We start from the raw sequence: 23,752 nt of genomic DNA on the forward strand, positions 1-23,752 counted from the left end.
CACCATTGTTTCATTTCGTTTTACCTCCATTCACCGAGCCATATCAGTTTACCCTAAAGTGGTGACCCCGACGTGATCTTTCGCAAAATTGGGTTTGGACTGATGAATGGAGGGTACGTGCAACATAGTGTTTTTTACGTGGCCGTTATATGTTTTGTTTCAACATTTTCAATATTTTTAATTCTATTCGTTTTTGATTTTACCGTTATTCCTTCAACATTGCATTCATTCAAACATTTAGTATTTTAGTGCTGGAACAATGAACCATAAATTTCATTTCATTATTTCCAATTCATTTTTTTTTAAATTTTTTGTCCAAATTTTATTTCTTTCCCTATCTTTTAAACTCTTAGAGATTTTTACATCACTGTTTAATCATCAGCGTAATGGCAGACATTTTGATTTGAAAGGCTTTGGGCAGCTTCAGTCGGATACCGTCGTTATTTGTTTTTTCTGAATTACCGTAACGGACTACGGATTAGTCATAGAGCAGCTCTAGAAGCTAGGTACCGATTGCAGTCACTGTAGACTCGTCATGTCTTCGCCGAGGTACCAGAATTGCTAACGTCTCGTCGTTGAAGAAAATAAGCTACCACGTCGTCGAACAATCGATCCTTCCACAGCGTCGATTACGGGAGCCCTGTCCGAAAAATAGCTTGTTTTCAACGTCGTCGATGGACCACATTCAAGTGCCAAAGCGACAACGAATCAACGGTATCTGTAGGACCGGAAGATATCAACAGCCGTACCAGATCACAACCGTTTCGATTGATCAAATGTTTTAAAGCACTTTTCATGCAGCACATTTTGTTTGGTATATCAGTATTTTGTATTTGAATTTTTTTTCATACATTTTTGTATTTTTGTTGCTTTAAAATAATTGTATGTAAAATTATGGTAGGGAAGTATTGTAGCTATCTTGAGGCATGTAGAATTTTACATAATAGAATAACGGTCTACAAAATACCCAGAAATATAATCTCAGATGTTGAACACGGGCGGCCAACACGGGCCAACTGGAACACCATAACGAATAGCTGGCAACCCCGAGACTTTTATTTGGGATGTTATTGACGGGTTTTGACGTGCCACCATCGACTGCCCAAGCCTCATCTCCAAGTAACAACGGTTACATAATGTAAACATGACTGTTTCATTTCGTTTTACCTCCATTCACCGAGCTATATCAGTTTACCCTAAAAATCTAACTAAATAAGACTAACACAACTATACGGTTTTGGAATTTGTTCTGAATCACAATCATAACACAAAACAGGTTCCAAATGATTTTCAATGAAATGTCGTCAGCTGACAGTCGTTATAAAAGCGCAGTACTGCTACTACGAGCGAACTCGAAAACTATAACCAATCTTGAAACACGTATTGAAGATCTGAGTTTAGAACATCAAATAAGGTTAAGAATCGTTCTCATCTGCTCAACTGAATCTAATTTTGTAAACTTGTGTAATTATTGTATTAAATTAATTTTAATTATGTCTAGTTAATTTTAATTAGCTTTGATAATTAATTACAAGGGTAAATTCTGACTTACGATACAAACGGTATAAAAAGTTACAAAACGCATTTTTAATTCTCAATATAGTAATCAACAATTGTGAAAATATTGTATTTATCTAATCGGTTAATGGATTTATAAAAAATAATACATTTTCATATTTTTGTTAAAACTGATAATTTATTTGATAGAATATAAGTCAGTTTTAAGTGATTTACGCTATAGGAAAACAGTATCAATATATCTACATACTGATATTTTTAATATATTAGGCCTATAAATTAATTTTAAAGAATTTACAACAGATGGTGTTATTGTGCATTAAATTGCATCGCTTCACAAGCTATCACTTTTCACTACTTGTCATTCCGTCGTGTGTAAACAGAAACTTTCTTCACTGCATTGAAAGTTTTACCTTCTACTTCAATTTGAATAAAAAGGCGGATGAAAGTCATCGAATTCAGTGTCAAGCTTATGACAACTATGCTTCAACGAATATTTCAAAAGTTATGACTTGACAACGAAGACAAGGTGCGTTCTGGACAGTCAGAAAAATTTTAAGAGGAGGATTTGAATGTATTACTCGATGATGATCCGCGTAAAACTCAAAAAGAACATGCGGAATTGTTGAGACTAATACAAGAAATAATTTTCAATGGCTTAAAGAACATGAAAATGATTCAAAAGTTTGGATATTTTGTCACCTATGAATTGACGCCAAGAGACATTAAAAGGCCCCTGGTCATGTTTGAAATGCTGCTTCAACGGCAATATTGCAACGGTTTTTTGCACCATATTGTTCCTGGTGACAAAAGGTGGATCAACACCAACATCAATGACAAAGCCGAATATCTATTAATCCGAGCTAATGCTCGGTATTTGGTGGGATTATCTTGCTGTGGTATTCTATGAGCTGCTAAAACTTAATGAAAGCACCAATAGGGTTCGCATCGACAAAAATTGATATATTTGAGCCAAATACTAAGTGAAAAACAGCCAGAATACGAGAAAAAATACAACAATGTTATTCTTCAGCATGACAACGCTCGACCACTTGTTTCAAAACAGGTGGAGACATACTTGGAGACATTAGAACTAATTTAAAGGCCTGTATAATTACTAAAACAATGACCAAAAAGACCTGTGGTCTAGAAAATATGTCAGTTTGTTGAAAAATATCGTTTTTAATACCTTTTCTACATTAAGAAAATATTTTAATATATTTGAATAGTTTTATCTGCATTAGTAAAGGTTCGTACACAACTTATATATTTTAGAATTCATAAGTAATGCCCAAAATAAATGATTTTGATGCTTTCGTACCTAGCCTAATTAATAAACTGTATTCAGATATCATATGACATTAACAAGTATTTTATCGCGAACTTACAAAAAACAATTAAATCCAAACAAAAAAAGCGAAAATAAATTTTTCATTTTCCTGCAGACGTACATTTTTAGAAAATAATAAATAATTAGAATATTATGGGATGGTCATCATCCCAATTCGATATCACTTGAACAATAACCTTAATTTAACAGTGGTCTAAACTTTTAATTTCTCAACCTATAAGAAGGAGTAAATATAATTACAGCTAATGCTACATAACACAGTATTTGAGGAACAAGAGTTGCAATTCAATAATTTCGTTCACACTTATAACAAGCGTATAAATGACGCTCTTTCTCTCTCAATGAAACTTTTTCTGTTGCTGTGTTTTACCAATTTCCTCAGTTAATTTATTCTTGCTTTAATAATTCGCATGTTTCTCTTTTTTTATTCTATATTTGTATTCATCAAATAGTTTTGGGATTGACCCTTCTATTTAATTGCCAATTCTGACAGTTCTTTCGTATTATATTATGTGAGTATATGTTATGTGTCATATTTAGATGTCATATATTTATGAATCGACGCAAAAACTAGCTTTAATGTATGGAAATATCAGCCACTCAATTAAAATATCTTTATTAGCAGCCCCTTACATTTAAATAGCAACCAGAAATGCTTTGAATTCACAAAATTTTTTTTCGGATTTAACACTCCTTAAGAAAATAAAAAGCCACTATATTAACTATACCTATTTTGCTTGATTTCATCATTTTTAATAACATTGACATTATTTTAGGGTGCATTAAACAACATTAGAAGTTGACTAGTAATTTAATATACTGCTAATTTAGCTCCAATCTAACTTATTTAAAATTACATTAATCTAACAGCTGAATGAGACGACTTTCAATTATCTTACAAAGTTAAAATCTTATTGAGTATTGAAGTAACAACAAACAAAATGAAGCAACTGACATAGAGAAATGTAGTTGTCTTTCTAATTATTTACGCACCTACACGGCACCGTATTTTGTTTTTATCATTTTCATTAATCTTATCCCATATAGAAGACTTTGATCCTACTAATTCAATTATTGTTACAATATCATATTTAAAGCTAGACATTTTCATCTTTTGATCTTAGAAATATATCTGTACACAATAAAAATCTACACCGACACGAGTGGACCGATTGCTGCCCACCGACATGTCGTTGCCAGACGACACAATACCGATATATCGGCGAGTGTGAAAGGGTTCCATTTGTTTACGTAAGATTACGGGTCCACCGACATCGGTGTCGTGTCGGTGCCGGCAGATGTGAAAACGCCCATTAAATCTTTAAATTATACAATTTAAATTCTTATTACCAATATAATTTAAAAATTCTATATGGCCATATTGAAATATACTTTGGTTGTGGACTTTGAAAAAAAATTGTTTATCTTAATATGTTACAACGATTCTACTATTTATAAAAATGCATTTTGGTATGTTTAACTAATTAATTTAGAATTATAGGCATGACAAGAATTGAAAAAAAAACGCATTGAATTATTTCCGTTAATATTATATAAATCATTCAACAAAAATCAAACTAGTTTTTTTATTAAAATAGAAAAATCTTTATCTTCTCTTGTTTCTGTATATCCTTAATATATACTATATAGTAAGTATAAAAAATTAATTGAAGTTTTTAATGTTTAATTATAAATTCGGTAAAGGGTCAGTCTTAAAAATTTTTGTACCTAAAAATATTTACTTAAATTTGAATTATTATGACTAAAATATTATGTTGCCATCAGAATGCTATATCTATTAATGGCTTAGCACTTTTCCTCTGTTTTAAAGTTATGTTCAACAAATTTTTTCAAAATAATTTTTATTCAATAATGAGTCACCCTTAAAAGTTTCCTGGATATTGATAAAGATATAAGTTACTAAAATATTGAAAAGGTTAAAACTCAGTTGTGATAGTCACTTCTTGGAAGAATAATGTTTGCTAGCGATCTAAAAGAAATGAGGGCGCTTGTGTTAAAAATGACAATAATGTAAAAATGGTATGAAGTCATTTCAGGATTTCAAACAAATGAACAGCCTAGTAACATTGCTCTGGCTATCTACATCGAGATAAATGAGTTAATTTTGAATTAGGCATTACCAAGAATTCAAATTTTAATTCATTTGACTCGGACTCATTGTTGTTTTTTCTTCGATAAATTGTTGTGGTGTCTAATATGTAAAGTTGTGAATTTGAATTAAATATCGATTGATATGTCTTATTTGATCATCAGAACAAAATATGAGAGTAGAAAGAAAATATGAGACGAGAAATAGTAATACTTATTAATTAGTAAACCAAGTAAATATGTAATATCAATATGTTTTACAATAGCTACAGGAAGTGGATATGGAATTAATAAAATAGTAGTAATTCCATAATCTTGATATTTATCAGCTACGAGTGATATTTTATTACCTATTATTACGATTTTATTTCTGCTTTTTTATTAAATTTTCTGCTTTCGTTGCTTTCCATGTTTGACTTGAAGAAATTCTACTACTAAGGTTCATTAAATATCTACGAGGACTTCTGTAATGATATTCTCTATTATATTACACTTGTCTAGTTTGGTTTTAGCTATATAAAAATGGTGATTTAGAAATAAGTTTTTGGACCCCAGTTCAAACACAAAGAAATTATGGACCGGATGTAAATGAATCAATCCAATAACAATGAATAAACGTTTTACATATATTCAAAGGAATATTTGTATAACGTATTAATCTGACAATGAAAGTGTAAAATAAAAGTGTCACTAACTTCTACCAAATCTACTATGATAATCGAAAATGGGAAATATCATTAGCCCATGATGCAAAAAATAAATAAACCATTACTGTTGACATTAAATACATTCGTGTCTATCATTATCACTCATCATCATATCCGCCACTGTTTGTGTATTGTATTCAGTTCAATTCATTCATTCTATTCATTGTATTCAATGTGACCTTTTTATACATTTATCCTATATTAAATCTGGTCTCTTAGGCCAGCCATTAATTTATTCATGACATGAGTTCAGATACACTATACTTCATCTAACGATAAGCTGTAGTTCTTTTCTACAGGATTTGGCTCTCTTTAGTCTGCGAACGATGTGTTAGTCATGTAAAGTTACAGTCTTTGGGTTTTCATGAAGCCTGGCTTCGTGTTTAGGCTTCTATACAAGTCTGCATTGGTTACATACCAAGATACGTTCATTGCTTTACACAAGACCGTATTTTAAAATATCTGCATAGTCCTTATGTTGCTGATCTGGGTGCACCACACCACTGTTAGCCATATAGCGATATTGATTTAAGAATTAACATCTATATTACATCCAGTATTATACCTAAATATGTAGGACTGTTTTCATAGCGTGCAGTAATGTTGATAATAACACACTTGTTGTCATTATTTTGTTTGTTTGTATTATTATTGGTCTGATTGAACAGAATTGTTCATAGGGAAATAGGTGTGTAGGATTCTACATTATTTAGTTGTCAGTATGCATTTTACAATATGGATGTTTCAATGAAAAGGCTGAGTTAATAAAATTGGTAAGGCTTTTATAGCTTTTCTAAACAATTCTTTTAATATTTTTCCAGCCTCTTATCCTTCAGTGGATTCAGATTAATTATTATCACCTTATTTTTTTGCATAACTAGTCGAATAGTTTCAGATTTTAGGTTATCAATATTAATTATACCGTAATTCGTCTTTCTACAAAATGTATAGATGTTATAGATTTCTTAATAGTTTTGGTTTCTCTATACAGTCAGTAACTGGACTTTGTATTTGCCGATAGTTCTTGCAGAGAAAAGCTTATTAATATTTCTTAATATTCTTTCAACTTTTTATTGTACATATATATGTAAGTATATTTTTATCTGTAGGACACCTAGTATGTCGCATATTTTTTTGACGTTTATTTTTTTATTTGACTAGTATGGTTTTTAGGTTGATGTTGCATTCTAGGTTAATTCGAAAACTTTTTCAGTGGAAAATTTTGTTAGTAAGGATGTTTTTAGTAGCCCTCTTTTAAATGTTTTCATTACTAGTCATTTTACATGGAACCAGTCGGTTGCAATCTACATTTCCAATTTAGATTATTGATTAATCCCAGATTACTTACTAGACACGACGCTTTCTAATTATTATTTATTCTAATCATTGTAAGATTATCACATTATATTGCTAAAATAATTGGAAAATATTACTTAAACGGTACTAATATTTTTAAAACTACAAATTCAAACCAAAGAGGCAAAAAATTAATCTTTTGACCTGACATGAATAAAAATTGCATAAGGGCATAGACGAAATAATATAAACACCCCATTTATATACTATATATATATATATATATATATATATATATATATATATATATATATATTAATAAGGTGTCCAGCCACCATTTGCTTTTAAAACAGTTGCAATTCTTCGCAGAATAGAGTCGTAGAGTGTCTCAATAACTTCCAACGGGATGTTGTTAAATTATTGTACCAAAACACCTGTCAATTACTTCAATGATGCTGAAAATCATACTCTACTTTAAAACTACATGTAATGATTCAGTTGTGCTGGGGTCTGGTGATTTTGCTAGCCAGGGATCACCAACTATTTACTCTCTTTCGAAGTCTGAGATATCACACATTTTACCGATCGCTTGTTTTAATGGCCATACACTGAAATATAATCTGCAAGACTTAGCACGCAAACGGAGCAATAAATATGCATCGCAATATTAACACGGAGGTAGTTTTACTAAGATGCAATAAGATGTACAATATTGCATGGTGTTCATATTATTTTGTTTATCCTATGTATTTGTGTGAAATTTTTTGTCAGCACATTTCTTTCCTTAGAACGGACCTGAACTCTTCAGGTGGGCCAGTAAAATTATATATCATCAAAAGAGAGAAGTTAATGTCAAATTAAAAATATTTTTTTATTGTTCTCGGCGATGGCCGCGAAATATACAAAACAATGAAAATTTATTGCAAGTGTTAATAATATACACTATGTCCACCTACTAAACGGTAGGTGTATTTATATTTTTCTGCGATTTCGAGACGCCTATTAAAAATAAATATATTTTCTATTAATCACTATTTGAATAACTCGTGTAGACTGAAAATCAATTTGGTTTCGCGACAAGAAAATGTGGGTTCAATATTGCTGAATCGACAGGAAATTATAGAATAGGTATTGACCATTTTCGATAATATCTAATTTTAATATCAATAGATATGCTATTAAAACTAGCTAATAATAACATTGTAAATGTTATTTTCGGTGTATCAGTATTATGTCTAGAATTATTTATAAAAATTAATTGTTTTTAAATACTGTAACTTAATTAATTTATTTCTTTCAAAACGTTCGAAAATCTGATAGGATATTTTATAAGAATGATAATTACAATCTATATGAAACAGCTATATTTAAAAAAAAACAAATACCTACTAATATATTGTTTTCCAAAATCACATAACTGGTGTATAATTGGTTGCCCCTCTACATTGAGTAAAAATATTGTAATTTGTTGCTAGTATAATTTAAATCTAAAGAACTATTAATAAATACAATATCACTAATAGTTAACAAAATATTTTGCGTTAAATTATTTATGTAAAATATTAGAATATATAGAATATAAAATATAAAGAAAAGTATATTCGTTAGACAACCCTTTATAAAGTATTTTAAAATCATTTGAATAATACGATCGATTTGAGATAACGATCATATCACTAGCTTGTCTGGCGGGAGTCTCTAAACTACATACCCAGATTTACATAAAGATGACTTCTATAATAAACCCCAATAACAGTTTGATGCCAAATAACTAATTAGTGTGTTAGAGTTAATATAATAGTTCCCAAAAACGTATAGGATTCATTTGATCATTCGACAACCAATTTTTTTGCCTAATTGGTATAAGAGTACCTAAACGTATATAATGTGTCATTTCATTCAATATTTATGTACATCAATTGGTTAATGAATTGAGAGGAAAAATGAGAAGATCGAACAATAAAAAAATTATATTGTTACTAGTCGTTACCAACTAACCTACAATTTATCTTTACAATAGCTCAAGTCTAAATATATATGTAGGGGGAGCCATCATCTCTAACTGGGTTTCTAGTCATAGAATAATAGAGAGTAAACTCAATAGGGATCTCTGGCGAAAAGTTTTCCTTTGTCCAACATCCAGATGGGGTTATATCAGCTATTTAAGTAATTTGATTGGCCAATTTAAATCTAGATGATAGACACCTGTAAAAGCAATTCGCTGTCAAGACATTTGATTGGTTCTTTGATAAAGTTTGCCACGCAGGTGTGGCACGTGACAGACCTGTCGTCATTCGTCGTTTAATTGACCAATAAAATTTAAATAAAAAACAATTTAATTCAAGGAATGAAATAAATATAATCTGTAAAAATAAATATATCTATAAAGTATTAATATTGTACATATAAAATCATAAACAAATAAGATTGGAACAAATCAAAATTACTTCTTCTGTCTTTTCCCTTTTCTGTATTTGTTTAGTGCCATCAATTTAATCTAGAGTAATATTCTATCTGGAAAATTATTTATGTAGTGTACAATTAAAATATAAAATATTTGACAAAGATATGTTATATTATCGACGTCGCAATATCGCGGAATAAAAGTTTAAAATAAAGAGACCTACTGACAATAGAACAAAACCATTTTCTGGGGCATAAGATATTGCATTGACTCGTTTATTCAATTATTAATTTCTAAAATAAAAAAAAATAAATATTTGATATTTATATATATGAATAAACTTACCTCAACTAACAACAAAACATGAAGTAACGATCATAAATTTCATTGATACTTAATCCAATCGGTTTGGGATTTTTAACATTATCAAACATCTTTTAATGACAGCGAAATATTTCACATTCGCATTCCGCATTTCTTTACTATCTGTGCGTTCGGGTACACAACACTTCCTAGATCGGTAATTCAGTTTACTTTTTGCACTCTCTTCACACTTCTATAAACGCACCATTCCTATAAAGGATTAAATACTTTCATTCTATTGAGTTCTGGTGTTATCCAAGAATTGCAACACTTATATTAATATGATATGTCACTCCTCATGTCCTGCGATTATCTTAATTTTTTGAGTGATAATCGATATTTGAATGTCTCGGTGTAAGTAATTACTCCTTAGTATCTAAGTTTATTTACTATGCTTCTTAAGATATTGTTCTGAATAACCTGTAATATATTTACATTGTTTTTCGCGGAATATTTTTTAATATCCATTTATTATGCACTGATAAATGTGATTATCTATGTAATTTCACCATTTCAACTCCATTTCCTTCTAGCAAAGTTTGCGTTACATATGCATGTACTCATTTGGTTAATTTTTATATTGATATATGTTATAAAAATTATATTTGCTATTATTTATATTTGGGTCTCATATATTGTTATTTATATTGGTTATTTATATTGTCACTAGCCACTGCAATTTTTGAGTTGCTTTTTCGCTATTGTCCCCAATAACAATTAGGCACCATGATATTTTCTATTTGCGACATATCACATGTCTAAAGTGGATAAATAATTGGCCCCAATATATTTCTTTGTGGAACATCTGCTTTAGCCTCTTCTATTGCAGAGTAGGCTTCCTCCTGTTTGTGACGACTCTAAAGATTCTTGTTTTGATGAAATATTTTAGTAGTTCATTGTGTCGCTTTGATAACATTTTCTATAGCTTATGAATAAGGTTGTCGGGTCAAACCTTACAAAATGTTTGTGCTACATCTAAGGGTAGCTGAACACATATTTTATCTTCATAGGCTTTTCTAATTACGTCTGTTATTCTATACACCTGATCAACTGTTGATTGTCTCTTAATAAACGGAAACTGGTATATTGTTCATCTCTCTATAATAAGATTATAAAAAAACCACATGAAAAATGGCCAAGTCGGGATATACGTCCATAGCTGTGGACATCTTTCTTTCTATTAAGTTTTTAAGGAACTGTTTTAACTATCGAGTCCCTTAACACTTGATGTGATTAATACTTGCTTTGCAAAATTCTATATTCTATGTTATATTTTTTTTATCACCTACCTCTGCTACTAAAAATTATAAAATAAATTACAACAAATTTAGTAAAATTTTATTTAAAAAACTTCATTAATCTCATACACGGCAATCAAATACAATTTGACTAATCACTGGTACTAGCTAAATTACATAAATATCTTTTAAAATTGTGTTAAGATAAATAACGTAGATGTAATAATTTATTTTGTATACCTAACTATAAAATTAATAAAAAATGTCCTTAATTACAACTAAATGAAAATATAAGTAAAAAATCAAACGGTAGTCACAATTAAAATTTTCAAAAAGCCAATAAAATGAATTATATGAAAGTAAATATAAATTATATTAAGTAATTAATGATTACTTTTATTTTAAAATATGTATTTAAAAGAAATACCAAAAAAACTTGTTGACGTGGCATTCTAAATTATTTTTTGATCAATTAATTGACAATTACAAATATATGTTATTCTTTTTATTCTTAACTGATGTAACAAATATGTTTAAGTATAACATACAGATAATTGTGGCTACTAAACATATTTGTTTTAACATCATACTTTTATTATGTGAAAAATAATTGGAATTTGTATAAGAATTAAGTTATTCCTATAGTCCATTATGAGAAATGTAAACTGCCGTTATTATTTATAGTTTCAATTAAGATAAAATGAGATCTTTCTAGGCATTTTTGGAATCTGTTTCAATATTAATGCCTTTTTTATTTTCTTTGCCTTCACTAAAAACATTGTTCACTTTTTAGTTCCAGTTATATTAGTTCCAACTATTCTTCTAATTTTGTATTTCTGATTTCCTATTAACATGATGTAAATGAACGATTAACTAAGTATCCTAAAGCCGTATCAGTACCAATTATTTTTCAGATAACTAAAATTTATCCTAGTAATATATAGGATCTCCTAAATTAAAAACAATATAAAAATAAATAATAGCTATATTTAATATAAATATAGTTTCCTATAACCTTATACACAAATGCTATGGAAATAAATATAAACTTATCTTTGTAAAAATGCAATACAATCCTATGAAATATTCTCTATTACATTAAATACAAAAATGTACTAATTGAATATTTTCCTATTTAAATGTATATAATTATAATCAGATCACATAGTAATTATACTAAGACACTTAATTAACAAGTAAAAACTGTCAGGCAAATAGATTACATACACATACCAGTATTGAATTATTATTTGTACTTTCAGTTGTCAAACATAATAATTGTTCTACATTTAATCACTCCAAGAACCCCTTGGAGTGCTGCTACTGTCTAAGTTACTTGACGAACTGCCTATACTTTCACAGGCCTCCATAAACAGGTCGGGATTGACCATTTCCATAACTCTCCAAGCCAAGGTCCTACCACCTGTAAAAACAATAAATAATTATTTAATTTAAGAGTTTTAATACAAGTTTTTATAATTTTTTAACATGCTATTTTTTGATCATAAGTTTTAAGAATCAAAACCTTTTTTTATAATTAATTGTAAGTTACATAGGCTTTAGTATTCTTAGTTATTATATTTGAGAAAATGTTAAGGTTAATGGTAAATAAATTAAATTTGGAAGATAGTAAACTATTAATAAATATAATATTGAAAATTGTTAAGAAGAAAAATAAGTTAAAAAAGTTAATAAGCCAATAAAATAATTTGCATTAAGAATTGTATATTGCAAGACATATCCATAACGGGCAAAAAAGTAAACAAATGAAAATGAATTGAATACATACCTATGTGTAAGTTTTCCCGTATTTCGTCAGATTGTTCACAATAATGTAGTGCAGCTTTTCTTAAATTTTCACAGCCACATTGATCAGCAAGTAGAAGAATGTTAGCAACACTGCTAGGGGTCAAACTTTCAATTAAATGTCTTTCACAAAGACCTTTAAGTCCTGAAATAATTGCAAGAGGTTAATAAATGCTGGACTGTATTAAATTTGAACATTGTACCTTGTAAATGATATATTGCACTGATTGGTAATAACTTAGGGGCATATTTTTCTGCACAATCTACTTTATCAGTGTATATATATCTAATCAGTTCACAAACAACACCATATGAGTATTCAGGTAATGACAAAACATATTTCAGTTTCTGAAAAATTAAAATAATTAAATAATTAATCTAATAATATATTTATAGTTTCATTTTTATGAATAAAAATCTAACAATTTTATTAATAATAAGTTAACATTAAATACTTACTTTATTATTTTCATCATTATTTTCTTCTAATCTCAGAGCCAGCTTTTCACTTCTGGTCCTAAGGATCCAACTATGAATCTTAATAGGAATATGCTTGTTGGCCTTATTATCTGGATCACAATAACATTCCACTATGGTATCTTTGTTATCATCACATGTCATCAACCTAGCCATATCTTGTGACAAACTATGCACTTCTTCATCACTCTGTATAATCTGTATCTTCACCATAATTTTTATGTCTTTATCTATTCGAGAAGAAAGAACTAATAACACATTTCAAATCACCTAAATGACTCTTACTGGTATCGATATGCCTGTCCAAGATGCCTAAGCTCTTGTAACCAACCGAAAGTAGTTCTTTTGTGTTCTGTAAATTGAGAACGACGCTGGATATAGGACAACATTCCCAATGCTTGATGTTGGCGTCCCAGACGCCGAATTGGAAACGAACTCTAGCTTGACCAGTTTCCTCAGTTTCACAACCAGTGAGGTTCAGACAAACTACTAATGGGTTGGTTACTTTTTTACCATTGGCACCTAAAACAAATCAATGGAATCGTTAATTGTATTCATTTTAATTGCATTTTTATAACTTATAGCGGAGTAAAAATAATATTCCGAGAAAAATGGCGGTAGAGTGCAAAACCAGGAAATTCTCGATTCTATGTAACACAAAGAAATTATTTATAGACACGTACGAAGTGTATTGCAATTTTCCTTGTTTCTAGACGGATGTTGTAAAGTTTAAACATATCGTTTAGTGGTGATAGAGATATATTTTATATACAACCTTTACCAACAATTTTCATAAAGTTGTAAATAGATTAGTTTGCGGTTTTGGTTACTTATATATAAACGTTATTTTATTGTAGATAGTCAAATATTTAACTGCAGAATTGTGCGTATTACTGTGAATTGTGAGCTATGTCATTGTTCTCATTACCTTTCCAAAATCGGACAGCAATATTCCAGAAAGTTGTGACTCCATTCACGGAACATCTAAATGTAGGACTATCTAGTAAATCTCTCTTCTTTATTGTGTGCAGAAATTGTTTGATCTTCCATATCTTCCTGAATACTAATTCTGATGCAACCTAGAAAGGTAGAAATTTTTTATTTTATGTAATTTCAAAATGATGAGTTCTCTAACTTTTACTTTTTTTTGCTCACACCGTATAGACTTTGACCATGAAATGTCAAATGGGATTTCACGTTATATCATCGATATTTTTAGAAATTGGAGATTTTTGAAAATTTAGTGATAATTTATAGAAAATGCCGAGTAATATATAAAATAAGTATTTCCTTCAGTATACACGTACATAACGTAGATTGTTTTTATCAGTTTACTAGATTTTGATATCATATGCTGATAATATAATAAAGCATGTAATACGATGGTTCAAAGTTTATTTTTGCTTACCGGTACTTCTAATTCTTCATGGATACTGCCAACTTCAATTTCCAGAGATTCTTTAGAATTGTTGGCACTTTTGGATTTACTTTTTGGTTTGGTGGGCATTATGTTTAGTCTGGAATAAAATAAAATACACGTTATTATTAAATTGGATATTAATAAATTTAGAATTGCATCCACATTAATATATATGATACATTTTTTGAATTGTATAAAAAGTATGTTTGTTTTATTTTATATTAAATTCGATTCATTTACAAATAAATATTCATCCATTTTACTAAAATATATTTGATTATTTAAAGGTAATTGATGTTGTCAGCATTCTCTACTATTAGTTAAGGGTTGGTTTAATATTCATGTATTAAAATGTATTAACAAGTATCTATTAATTAAATGCGTGTACTAGCATATGTTAATTCCTGTTTTGCACTGTTGTTACTAAATAATTACTAAAATGATGTAAGTATTTTTCTATATTAATATGTAGAGTAGATACTGGTATTTGATGATGGATTTCAAATTTACTTCATCCGAGATTTTATTTAATTTCCATTACTCAACACTATATTAAATATTGATAAACACTATATACTATTGACTGATAATTATAGGAATGATTATTAAATACAATCAAAAGCATTATGAAGTAAAACCACTTTTTTGTAATTACAACATTAGGTATTAAATAGATTCGAGTATAAAAATCAATTGAAACAATTCTATCAAAAAACTTACAATTTCATCTTGACGATTCCTCTCGTACGACTTCAATGATCAGATGTATTGTACAACCTTTAAATATATGTAACAAAGTTGAATTGTCAGTCCCCCCGCGCCTTAACTAAACACCACGCCACGCGATCTCACTACTCGATTCCGTTCAAAAATCACGCGTGAACGCTGTGCGCGTTCGAGATCGAGACTGAGGCGATTTTTTCTATTCGTCCGATCTTATTACGGCCATATTTATAGTCCGCTAATATTAGACGGTTGAATTTTCGATTATTTTTACTAAAATGTTCCTGGAATCGAAGGGTTTCAGGATTGAATTGGATGAAAATCAAAAAGCGAATATGAAATCTTGGAAAACTAGGAACTGCGAACAAGCGAATCATGCAGTATTTTCCTGATTGGTTATTGTCCGCAAGTATTTTAATGCTCTTTTTAACCTACAGCATAGATCTTATATTGAGAAACTTTTAACATTTATGTAGTATTACTAAAATAATACAATGTAACAACAAAACTTAAGGATTTATACTTCTTAATACAGAAAACATATTGGGTCTTTTAAAATATCTGATTTTTATGTTATACCAACAAATGTGTAATTATTATATTAAATTGTTAAAATGTTGGTAACGCATATATAGATTTTTTGAAACGAGTCTCTTGGATTAAATTTAATGATGCAACTAGAACAATTTATAGTATAGTCTTTCCATTTTTTTGTCTCTGTTTAATCTTCGTGCTTCGGCCAGGGTTTTTCCTCTCTTCTGAAGTATTTCTCTGATACATTCGTTCGAATTTCCCTTTATGATTTTTCTGTTCTTCGTCCTTGCTTCTCATATTCTCTTTCCGTGCCGTCCCTGAGTTATCTCTTTTTTATAGACTGTTTCACTGATACAATATTAAGGTTTTTCCATCCTACTCATTTTTATTATATCCCTAATTCTTTTGATTTCATTTCTGCTGTTTGTATTTTATTTTATCTATCTATACCCACGTCTCGCAACCAAAAGTAAGGGTTGGTCTGTAAATGGCATTGTAGACTTTCATTTTAATTTTGCTTGATATTTCCTTCTTATCGATGAGTTTGTTATTTAAAACAAAATACAGATTCATTGTCTTTCAAATTCTGACATTTATGTCCATCTCCAGACATCCATTACTTTCGATTTCTATTCCCAGATAATTAAATGCATTTACTTGTTCAATTTTTATACCCTCAATTTGGATATTTATTACTTTTGGTTCTCCCATCGCCATGACTGCCCGTTCCACTCATTCAGTAATTTGTTTTGGTCTGATATTAATATTTTAATCAATTTCAATGTTTCTTCATCTATTAGAAGAGGCTTATGTTAACAGAAATTATTTTGGACCAACCTTGCATTGAACATGAATTGAAATTATGACCAATAGAAATAAAAGTTATGGTAGGATAATATATTAAATCCTATAATGCTACTATGCAGCTTTACACCACCGAATGCTGAAAACATTTTGTTTTTAGTATGGAAATTTTAACATGGAAATGATCAAACCCAAACATACAACCAATGTAATTTTTATAAAAAAAAAGATAGTTTTGAAGATACCAGCAATATATCTAATAATATTATGTCTTGATATATAAAAAAACATTTTTTAGCTGGTACATTGACTTCAATATACTTAGAACGGATATAAAAAACCATTAGTTTATCTAGGAATGATACAAAATTATCTTAAAACGAATGATATAATAAAAGTGTACATGCATTAAATTAATGCATATTACGACAATTTTATCTTTATCACGTATACGAAAAACCAGTAAATCTTGAAAAATATATACTCTCAGAGGGATATGAAGACTATTTGGAATAGCTTGCGAGGTAACGTAGAGACAACAATGTTATTCTTAAGCATGACAACACTTGATAATATGGTATATGAACACTGGTCAAAATATACCTGAAAACATTAAAATAGGCAGTGCAACACCACCAGCCGTATTCTCCAGACCTTGTTCCTTTTGATTACTACTTTATCCGACATATGAGTCGTGACCTGTATGAGTAGAGCTTCATTTCTGTAGATACCCAAAAATGGGTCGATTCGTAGACAGACTTTAAATATACATTGAAAGACAATTGTCTACTATCTTTTGAATATAATAAACTAATTCTGTTTCTGGAAGAGTATAGTTAGTACTTGAACTTATCACTATAAACTATATAGATCCAGTTTTAGGACAACACTGTTTGTATCTGCATAAAATCTGTTGCTTGATGATAATAAAATGCATACCTGCATTTTATTATCATCAAGCGTTGCATATTTTTGTTAAATAAGGTTTAATTTTCTTCTTCACTACGATATCCACTTTTATTTGATATTAAGATTTATGTTCAAATATTTATAGGCAATAATATTATTTTGTCGGACGTATTTCTACATGTATCAACGAAAATCTAAAATAAAAAATATGTATAAGTAGAAAATGTTTCGTAGTGCTAAGAAATAATTTAAATACAGATAAAAGTTTACACCAAAACTCCATAAAGTGATATATAATTCAAAGACATTCTACCAAATAGAGATCTCAAGAACAAGGATCCTATATAACTAGAAAAAGTTGATCACTTTGAATAGTAAGACGACCGTCATTTAGACGTAATAATTAATTAAAAATTCTGAAAAATCTACATTGTTATACACATACATATATACTACATAGTATGTTGATATTTTGCCTAATAAACCTCGAAATTTAATCCAAATGTAATACCAAAATGTCACCTTTTAAAACAATTTGAATATAACAATTTTTACCATAATTTTTAACATCATATTAGCCATATTCAGAAATGTATAAAAAGTCGATAACTTTGAATGGTAAATGACCGTCAGTAAATCTTAATAAAATGTGACATGATGGCTCTCCTACTGTTGCGATAGTCGCGTGTTCAAATCCTACTGAGGCATAGTTGTAAGTTTATGTTTGATTGTGTTTGTCTATAAGCCAAGATTGTAATATCCCGTGCTCAAAACATCATAGGGTAGAAAATAATTTTAATTTTTCATTTCATTCAAAAAAGCTATTTTTTCTCCTACGTTATTTAGATTTATTTTTAAATATGCAGCTGTAGTTTACCTGCAATACCCATTCTATTATCGAATCACGCTTTCAAAGTTTAATGATCAAAAGTGAGGTTTGAACATACAAATAAGAGAAGATTATACAACATTAGTAAAGAGCGTTGGAGTTCAGAAGGACGCCAAAGGCAAATTGACAGATGAAAATAGTACTCTCAGTATTTAGCCCAAAAAAATCCATACATATCTCCATTCCATACATATCAATTTGTAACAACAATATAAAATATATTTTTTGTTTTTATGGTATAGTTTCTATACTTTATGGTTTCTTTCAAATTTAAAATATATATATATTTAGAGTCTCCTTTTTATCAAATAGTGTTTATCTCGACTGGCCCTACTGTTTAATATAGGCTCTGAACCACGGTACTCGGCATTGAGCCTACCGACTGGCGAGTGGACTAATTTAGAGACCATTTCAAAAGACATCCGGTCTTACCCAGCCTGATTACTGGCATGACTGGGATCATTTCCCTTGTCGAATCTTGCTTAACGACAATCCCAAATATTAAACAATCATAGACATAAATTTACGACCCTGTCCCAGCATGATTCGAAGCGTGATTTTCGCATATAACAGGAGGACCGTCCTATGGTATTTACAACTGCGCCAACCAAGCCGGCTTACCGATATATTGTGTCAACATTAAAAAGTTTTTTTTAATTTATTTAATCAATGTGAAAAACAAAAATGTTATAAAGAAATGTTTGAAGTTAATGTAAAAGTAAAACGAGCAAAAGCACTCGTTTTTTTATAAAAAAAATTTCTAAACTAGGATTTATTTGGATCGAGACTATTGTTTAACAAGGCCATCCGAGAAGTAATCACTTATTATCGGACTAGATATTCGCTAATCATTCATCATTCGCTTTAAAAAAATTGTTCGAAGATTCTAACAATATTAAAAAATATAATTTCTTGAAAAAAAATTTAACTAATACACTGGCCTCATCATACTTGGAACGATTATAAAAAGACCATTAGTTTATCTAATTATGACACAAAATTGTCATTTTTTATCTTGAATGAATGATACAAGTGTGCATGTACTAAGCCGCTGTATATTACGACAATTTTATCACAGAGAAGAAAAAATAGCAAATCCTAAAGTACACAATAAGTTTGAAGACTTGATATGCATACGTATTGTAATCGGTGGTAAAAGCATATACGCACGTCAATTATTTAATGTAGATTAAATAGCTAAATCACTTAACAACGGGAGGCGTCGGTTAGTCTCACTGACAGAGTGGCTGCAGATAACCAAATTTCCCAGCATTATCTCTGTTCGGTAGTATAATAACAATATTTAAATTGGTGAGATAATTTAAACAGTCTCATTTATATATGCGTAGTTGAAATGTCAATATAATAACATAAACAGGAATTATTTAATGAATGAATAAAAGTACGATTAATTGTATTATTTTTAGATCAGATCAATAATTTACCTGTACCTGTTAAATACCTGTTAAACAATCTAACCTAACCGTAAACATTGAATGTTTTGACAGTTCTCTATAAAATCGAACAGTTTTGCATGTATTATTACTGAATTATTTAGTATCTACATATATTAATTAATTTTGTTGTTAATTTTGAAGAAATCTGTAGCAAAAGTCCATCAATCACTTTATAGGTTTTATGGTGATGCTGTCTCGTCATATTTCAATTGTTGGTTGAGGTTTCAATAATTTAATAGTGGTGATTTTGTTATCAATTAAAAAGAACAGACTATCAAAAAAAGACCATAAAAAATTTTTAAAGAACTTTCAGATAGCTTAGAAGCTGACGAATCCATATTTCCCAGACGTTGACATGTGATTGAAAATATGCAAAAAGAGGGAAAATGACATTGATACAAATTGATTGAAAATACTATTTTGAGCAGTTTCAATATCATGGTTTCATTGTTTGCTAGCCAAAAAGCAGGAGTTATTACAGTGTATTGTACATTCCAAAAAAATATATTTCTCGATCTGAAAATGATGCGACAATTAAATTTTTTTGTTATATTGGTGTAAAATGTTTTTAACACATTGATGGAAGTAAAGCTTCCCATGTTTGAAATTAATATTGTGTTCCACATAAATATAGGGTAGAAAAAAGCACCCAGATAATTCTTGGAGTTAATAATGAATAACTATTTAGTTTTCAACGAAACAATCCTAAAAATCCTTGGTTACTCCTAAACTTAACTACAAGGACTATGAATTAATTTTAATTAATTATATTTATGGTTAATTTTGTAATGAGCAAATATGTATATTGAAAATATATCCATTGTGATTCATAGTCTTTTTCCAATCTTTTTAAGAACTATAATACTGCCAAACATGTAAGTTTAGAGTACACTAGATTGTAATTTTTTAAATTAAAATGACTTCGTATAATGTTAATAAAATAGGATTTTATTAATTGGCAGGTGAGTTTAGTACAAAAAAAGCTTTTAAAAATAAAAAAAATGTTATATTCTATAATTTATGTATATATTTCAATAAATCCTTGCCACTATTTATTCTAATGATTAAAAATAATCAGACAGTTAAAAAAATAATCAATACGTCACCAAGAAGGCATGCTAATAGGCATATATTATTTGTTAAAATAAGGAGCAAATCAATATAATTTCACCTAGCAACGGCTATTTTTTGAGTAAAGATAAAACGAGGAACAATAACCAGAACAGCCGAAGTTGGCTACAATATATAATTAAATTAACAACTTTTAAAGGCGCGTCCTGATATCTCGAACAAATAAAATTAAAAATTTCTCGAAAGGAAAAAGCGATATACTAATAAAATATTGATATGCCAAATATGACTATGTTAATTAATGAAAATATATCAATGAATAATTTCTCACGATAGATAAATAAATTAAATATTAATTATAAGTAAATAATGTGATATCTAGGCGACTCAAAATGATAAATAATAAGATTCCCACGAAAATTTAGTTTACAAATTAATCGATAGCTGAAGATATTCGAAAAATATATTTACCAAGTGTGATTTAGGAAATAAAGTCGTTTTAATCTTGCTTTAGGTATTTTTTTGTTTTACAAAAGGTTAATTTTGAGAAAATATGTTAAAAATAAGAGAAAGAAAAGCTAGAGAGAACAGAGCTAGTTTTAATATATAATTACAAAACAATATTAATACGCAAGAATGGTTATTGATAACTCCTCAATATTGACTTTCTTATCTGCTGATAACATAAAACTACAAATTAAATATGCTAATGGATTAATTATTAATATGAATTATAGTAAATATCGCTGGAAACATATACGGTTATGATTTTTTTCTTTTAAAAATAAACAAAGTTCACAGATAGAGGTAGCGTATTTGACTGTAATGTTTGGTAGTAATATCAATATATTACATATTTCAACATATTATAAACTAATTAATGTCGGTACTTAATTTTTTTATCATGCTTAATCAATATTATAAGATGTTTTTGGTCAGTTCCAAAATTAATGAATTATTGAATTATGAAAAAATTGAAAAATTATTAAATGCTATCAAAATATCCTTTAAGGGACGTTTTAGTTTACTGTTTCAAAAAATTGTTGCTGTAAGTTTTCGAATGCATTGAAAACCTGGGGAGAAGGAACAAACAACATTGATAATAATTTTATGTTGGTTTTGTCGTTTTAGGACAAATAGTTTTAGTTGGAGAATTTAGATAGATAGAGAAATGTAGCCGAGAATATTGTCAATAATTTAAAGAAAAGAAAATCAACGATATGCTTCATTATCAAGTCACAGTGGTGATATATTATAAGGCAGCGTATCAATGTGATTTCTAGAAAATTTATATATTGCTTTGATTTATTGCACTATCAGGCCTAGCACGCATATATAACATACAACATACATTAAGAGATATATTTTAGCTGATTCTTGAATATTAGCGCGTATTCTATTTTAGTAATTGATCAGTTATATTGTACAAGAGATTAGGAAGATATAGTCAGTATGACTAAAGTATTTGATAGAGTTTAATATGGAAAACAAAAGAAAAGAAAAGATTTCAGAAATTGAATACTCGAAACTAAAAAAATTAAGTTATTCAAGAATAATAATTATAATTGCAACAGTGTAACATGTAAGGTACGTGTTAATTTGATGTTGGTATAAAAGTTAAAATAAATGTATTTTTTTCTTTAATAACGTTGAAATATGATTTTAAAATCCTATGATCAATTTGTCCATTTTAATGATATCAAAAATTATGCTCATTGTCATACTAGAGATTACATAAACAAATACTAATTTGGTAAAAGTGTATCTGAATAAAATCAAAATAATTAAGACTTAAATGGTTTACATGTATTGGCTATTGGAAACCTGGCAAGTTTTTAACTCTATGCCATCTGAATTACAAAGATAATTCGGGAAAAATATCCATATTTAGTAATGCAATTAAATATTGCTACACTGTTATTGTAAATGTTCAACGAATATAAAGAAATTTAAAGAAAATACTGTAAGGTAGAACTATAACTATATTAATTATAGGATTAATTATCATTTAGATCTTAAAATCTAAAACGCGTAATCAGTATAAATTATTCATGATAAAGGTTAAATTATCAGGCCCCAGTGATCAATTGTTACTCACTAGAAATTATATTTAGCTTTTAAATTTAATCTATCGCATGGATTATTTACATATCGCAAGTTATCTAACAAATAGTAAGTGATATTCAGCCAGGCAGATCCATTAATAATAATTTATTACCCAAAATTCAGAACTGTTGACAATAATAAATTAATTTATAATTTTTATTAAATTATAAATCTTCAATTTATATATATACTTCTCAGGAAAATAGTATTTTGACTTTTGTAACAGCGGGAAAATATTTTATTAATTTTCATAAGATTGCCTAAAGGTTTCATCATGAACCTGCGGTTTTATATGACCTAGTGTTAATCACGAAAATGATTGCTGATTCAGTATAAGGTACAAAATTAGCTCTTTTTATTTAAAGTAATTTATTATTATAATTATTACAGTTTATTTACACCATTGATGAAATAACTTGTATAATTTCTAATATAACACAGTGGTTGAAACATTTAAGGTGATGTTACAAAAATAAATATCAATGTATTTGGAAAACGTTAACCGTTAAAGTATGTTAAAACTTATAATAATTACTTTTGTTCTAATAACACTTTTAAGTTAAATAAAAC

The 23,752-nt window shown here is 28.8% G+C and overlaps 1 protein-coding gene across 3 annotated transcripts in view; it reads right to left on the reverse strand.

The window, feature by feature from the left end:
* Positions 1-11,072: 11,072 nt before the first annotated feature.
* The window catches only part of LOC143191193 (uncharacterized), an 87,151-nt gene continuing 74,471 nt past the window's right edge, over positions 11,073-23,752 (reverse strand). For 2 of the 3 annotated variants that reach the window (XM_076396158.1, XM_076396237.1), the window contains exons 2-8: positions 14,678-14,786; positions 14,198-14,348; positions 13,555-13,791; positions 13,252-13,499; positions 12,996-13,140; positions 12,776-12,937; positions 11,073-12,409 (exon numbers count right to left, since the gene is read on the reverse strand). In XM_076396158.1, the coding sequence (XP_076252273.1) occupies positions 12,276-12,409; positions 12,776-12,937; positions 12,996-13,140; positions 13,252-13,499; positions 13,555-13,791; positions 14,198-14,348; positions 14,678-14,776 (1,176 nt within the window). In that variant the 5' untranslated portion in view covers positions 14,777-14,786 and the 3' untranslated portion in view covers positions 11,073-12,275. Of the gene's footprint in view, positions 12,410-12,775; positions 12,938-12,995; positions 13,141-13,251; positions 13,500-13,554; positions 13,792-14,197; positions 14,349-14,677; positions 14,787-15,409; positions 15,618-23,752 lie in introns of those variants that run through there. The other variant, XM_076396081.1, reaches the window with a different exon arrangement.

This window comes from Rhynchophorus ferrugineus, unplaced genomic scaffold, assembly GCF_030347505.1.
Source record: "Rhynchophorus ferrugineus isolate W39M unplaced genomic scaffold, kcgeb_rfMv2 rfM1, whole genome shotgun sequence".
In the NCBI taxonomy this organism is placed as follows: Eukaryota; Metazoa; Arthropoda; class Insecta; order Coleoptera; family Curculionidae; genus Rhynchophorus; species Rhynchophorus ferrugineus.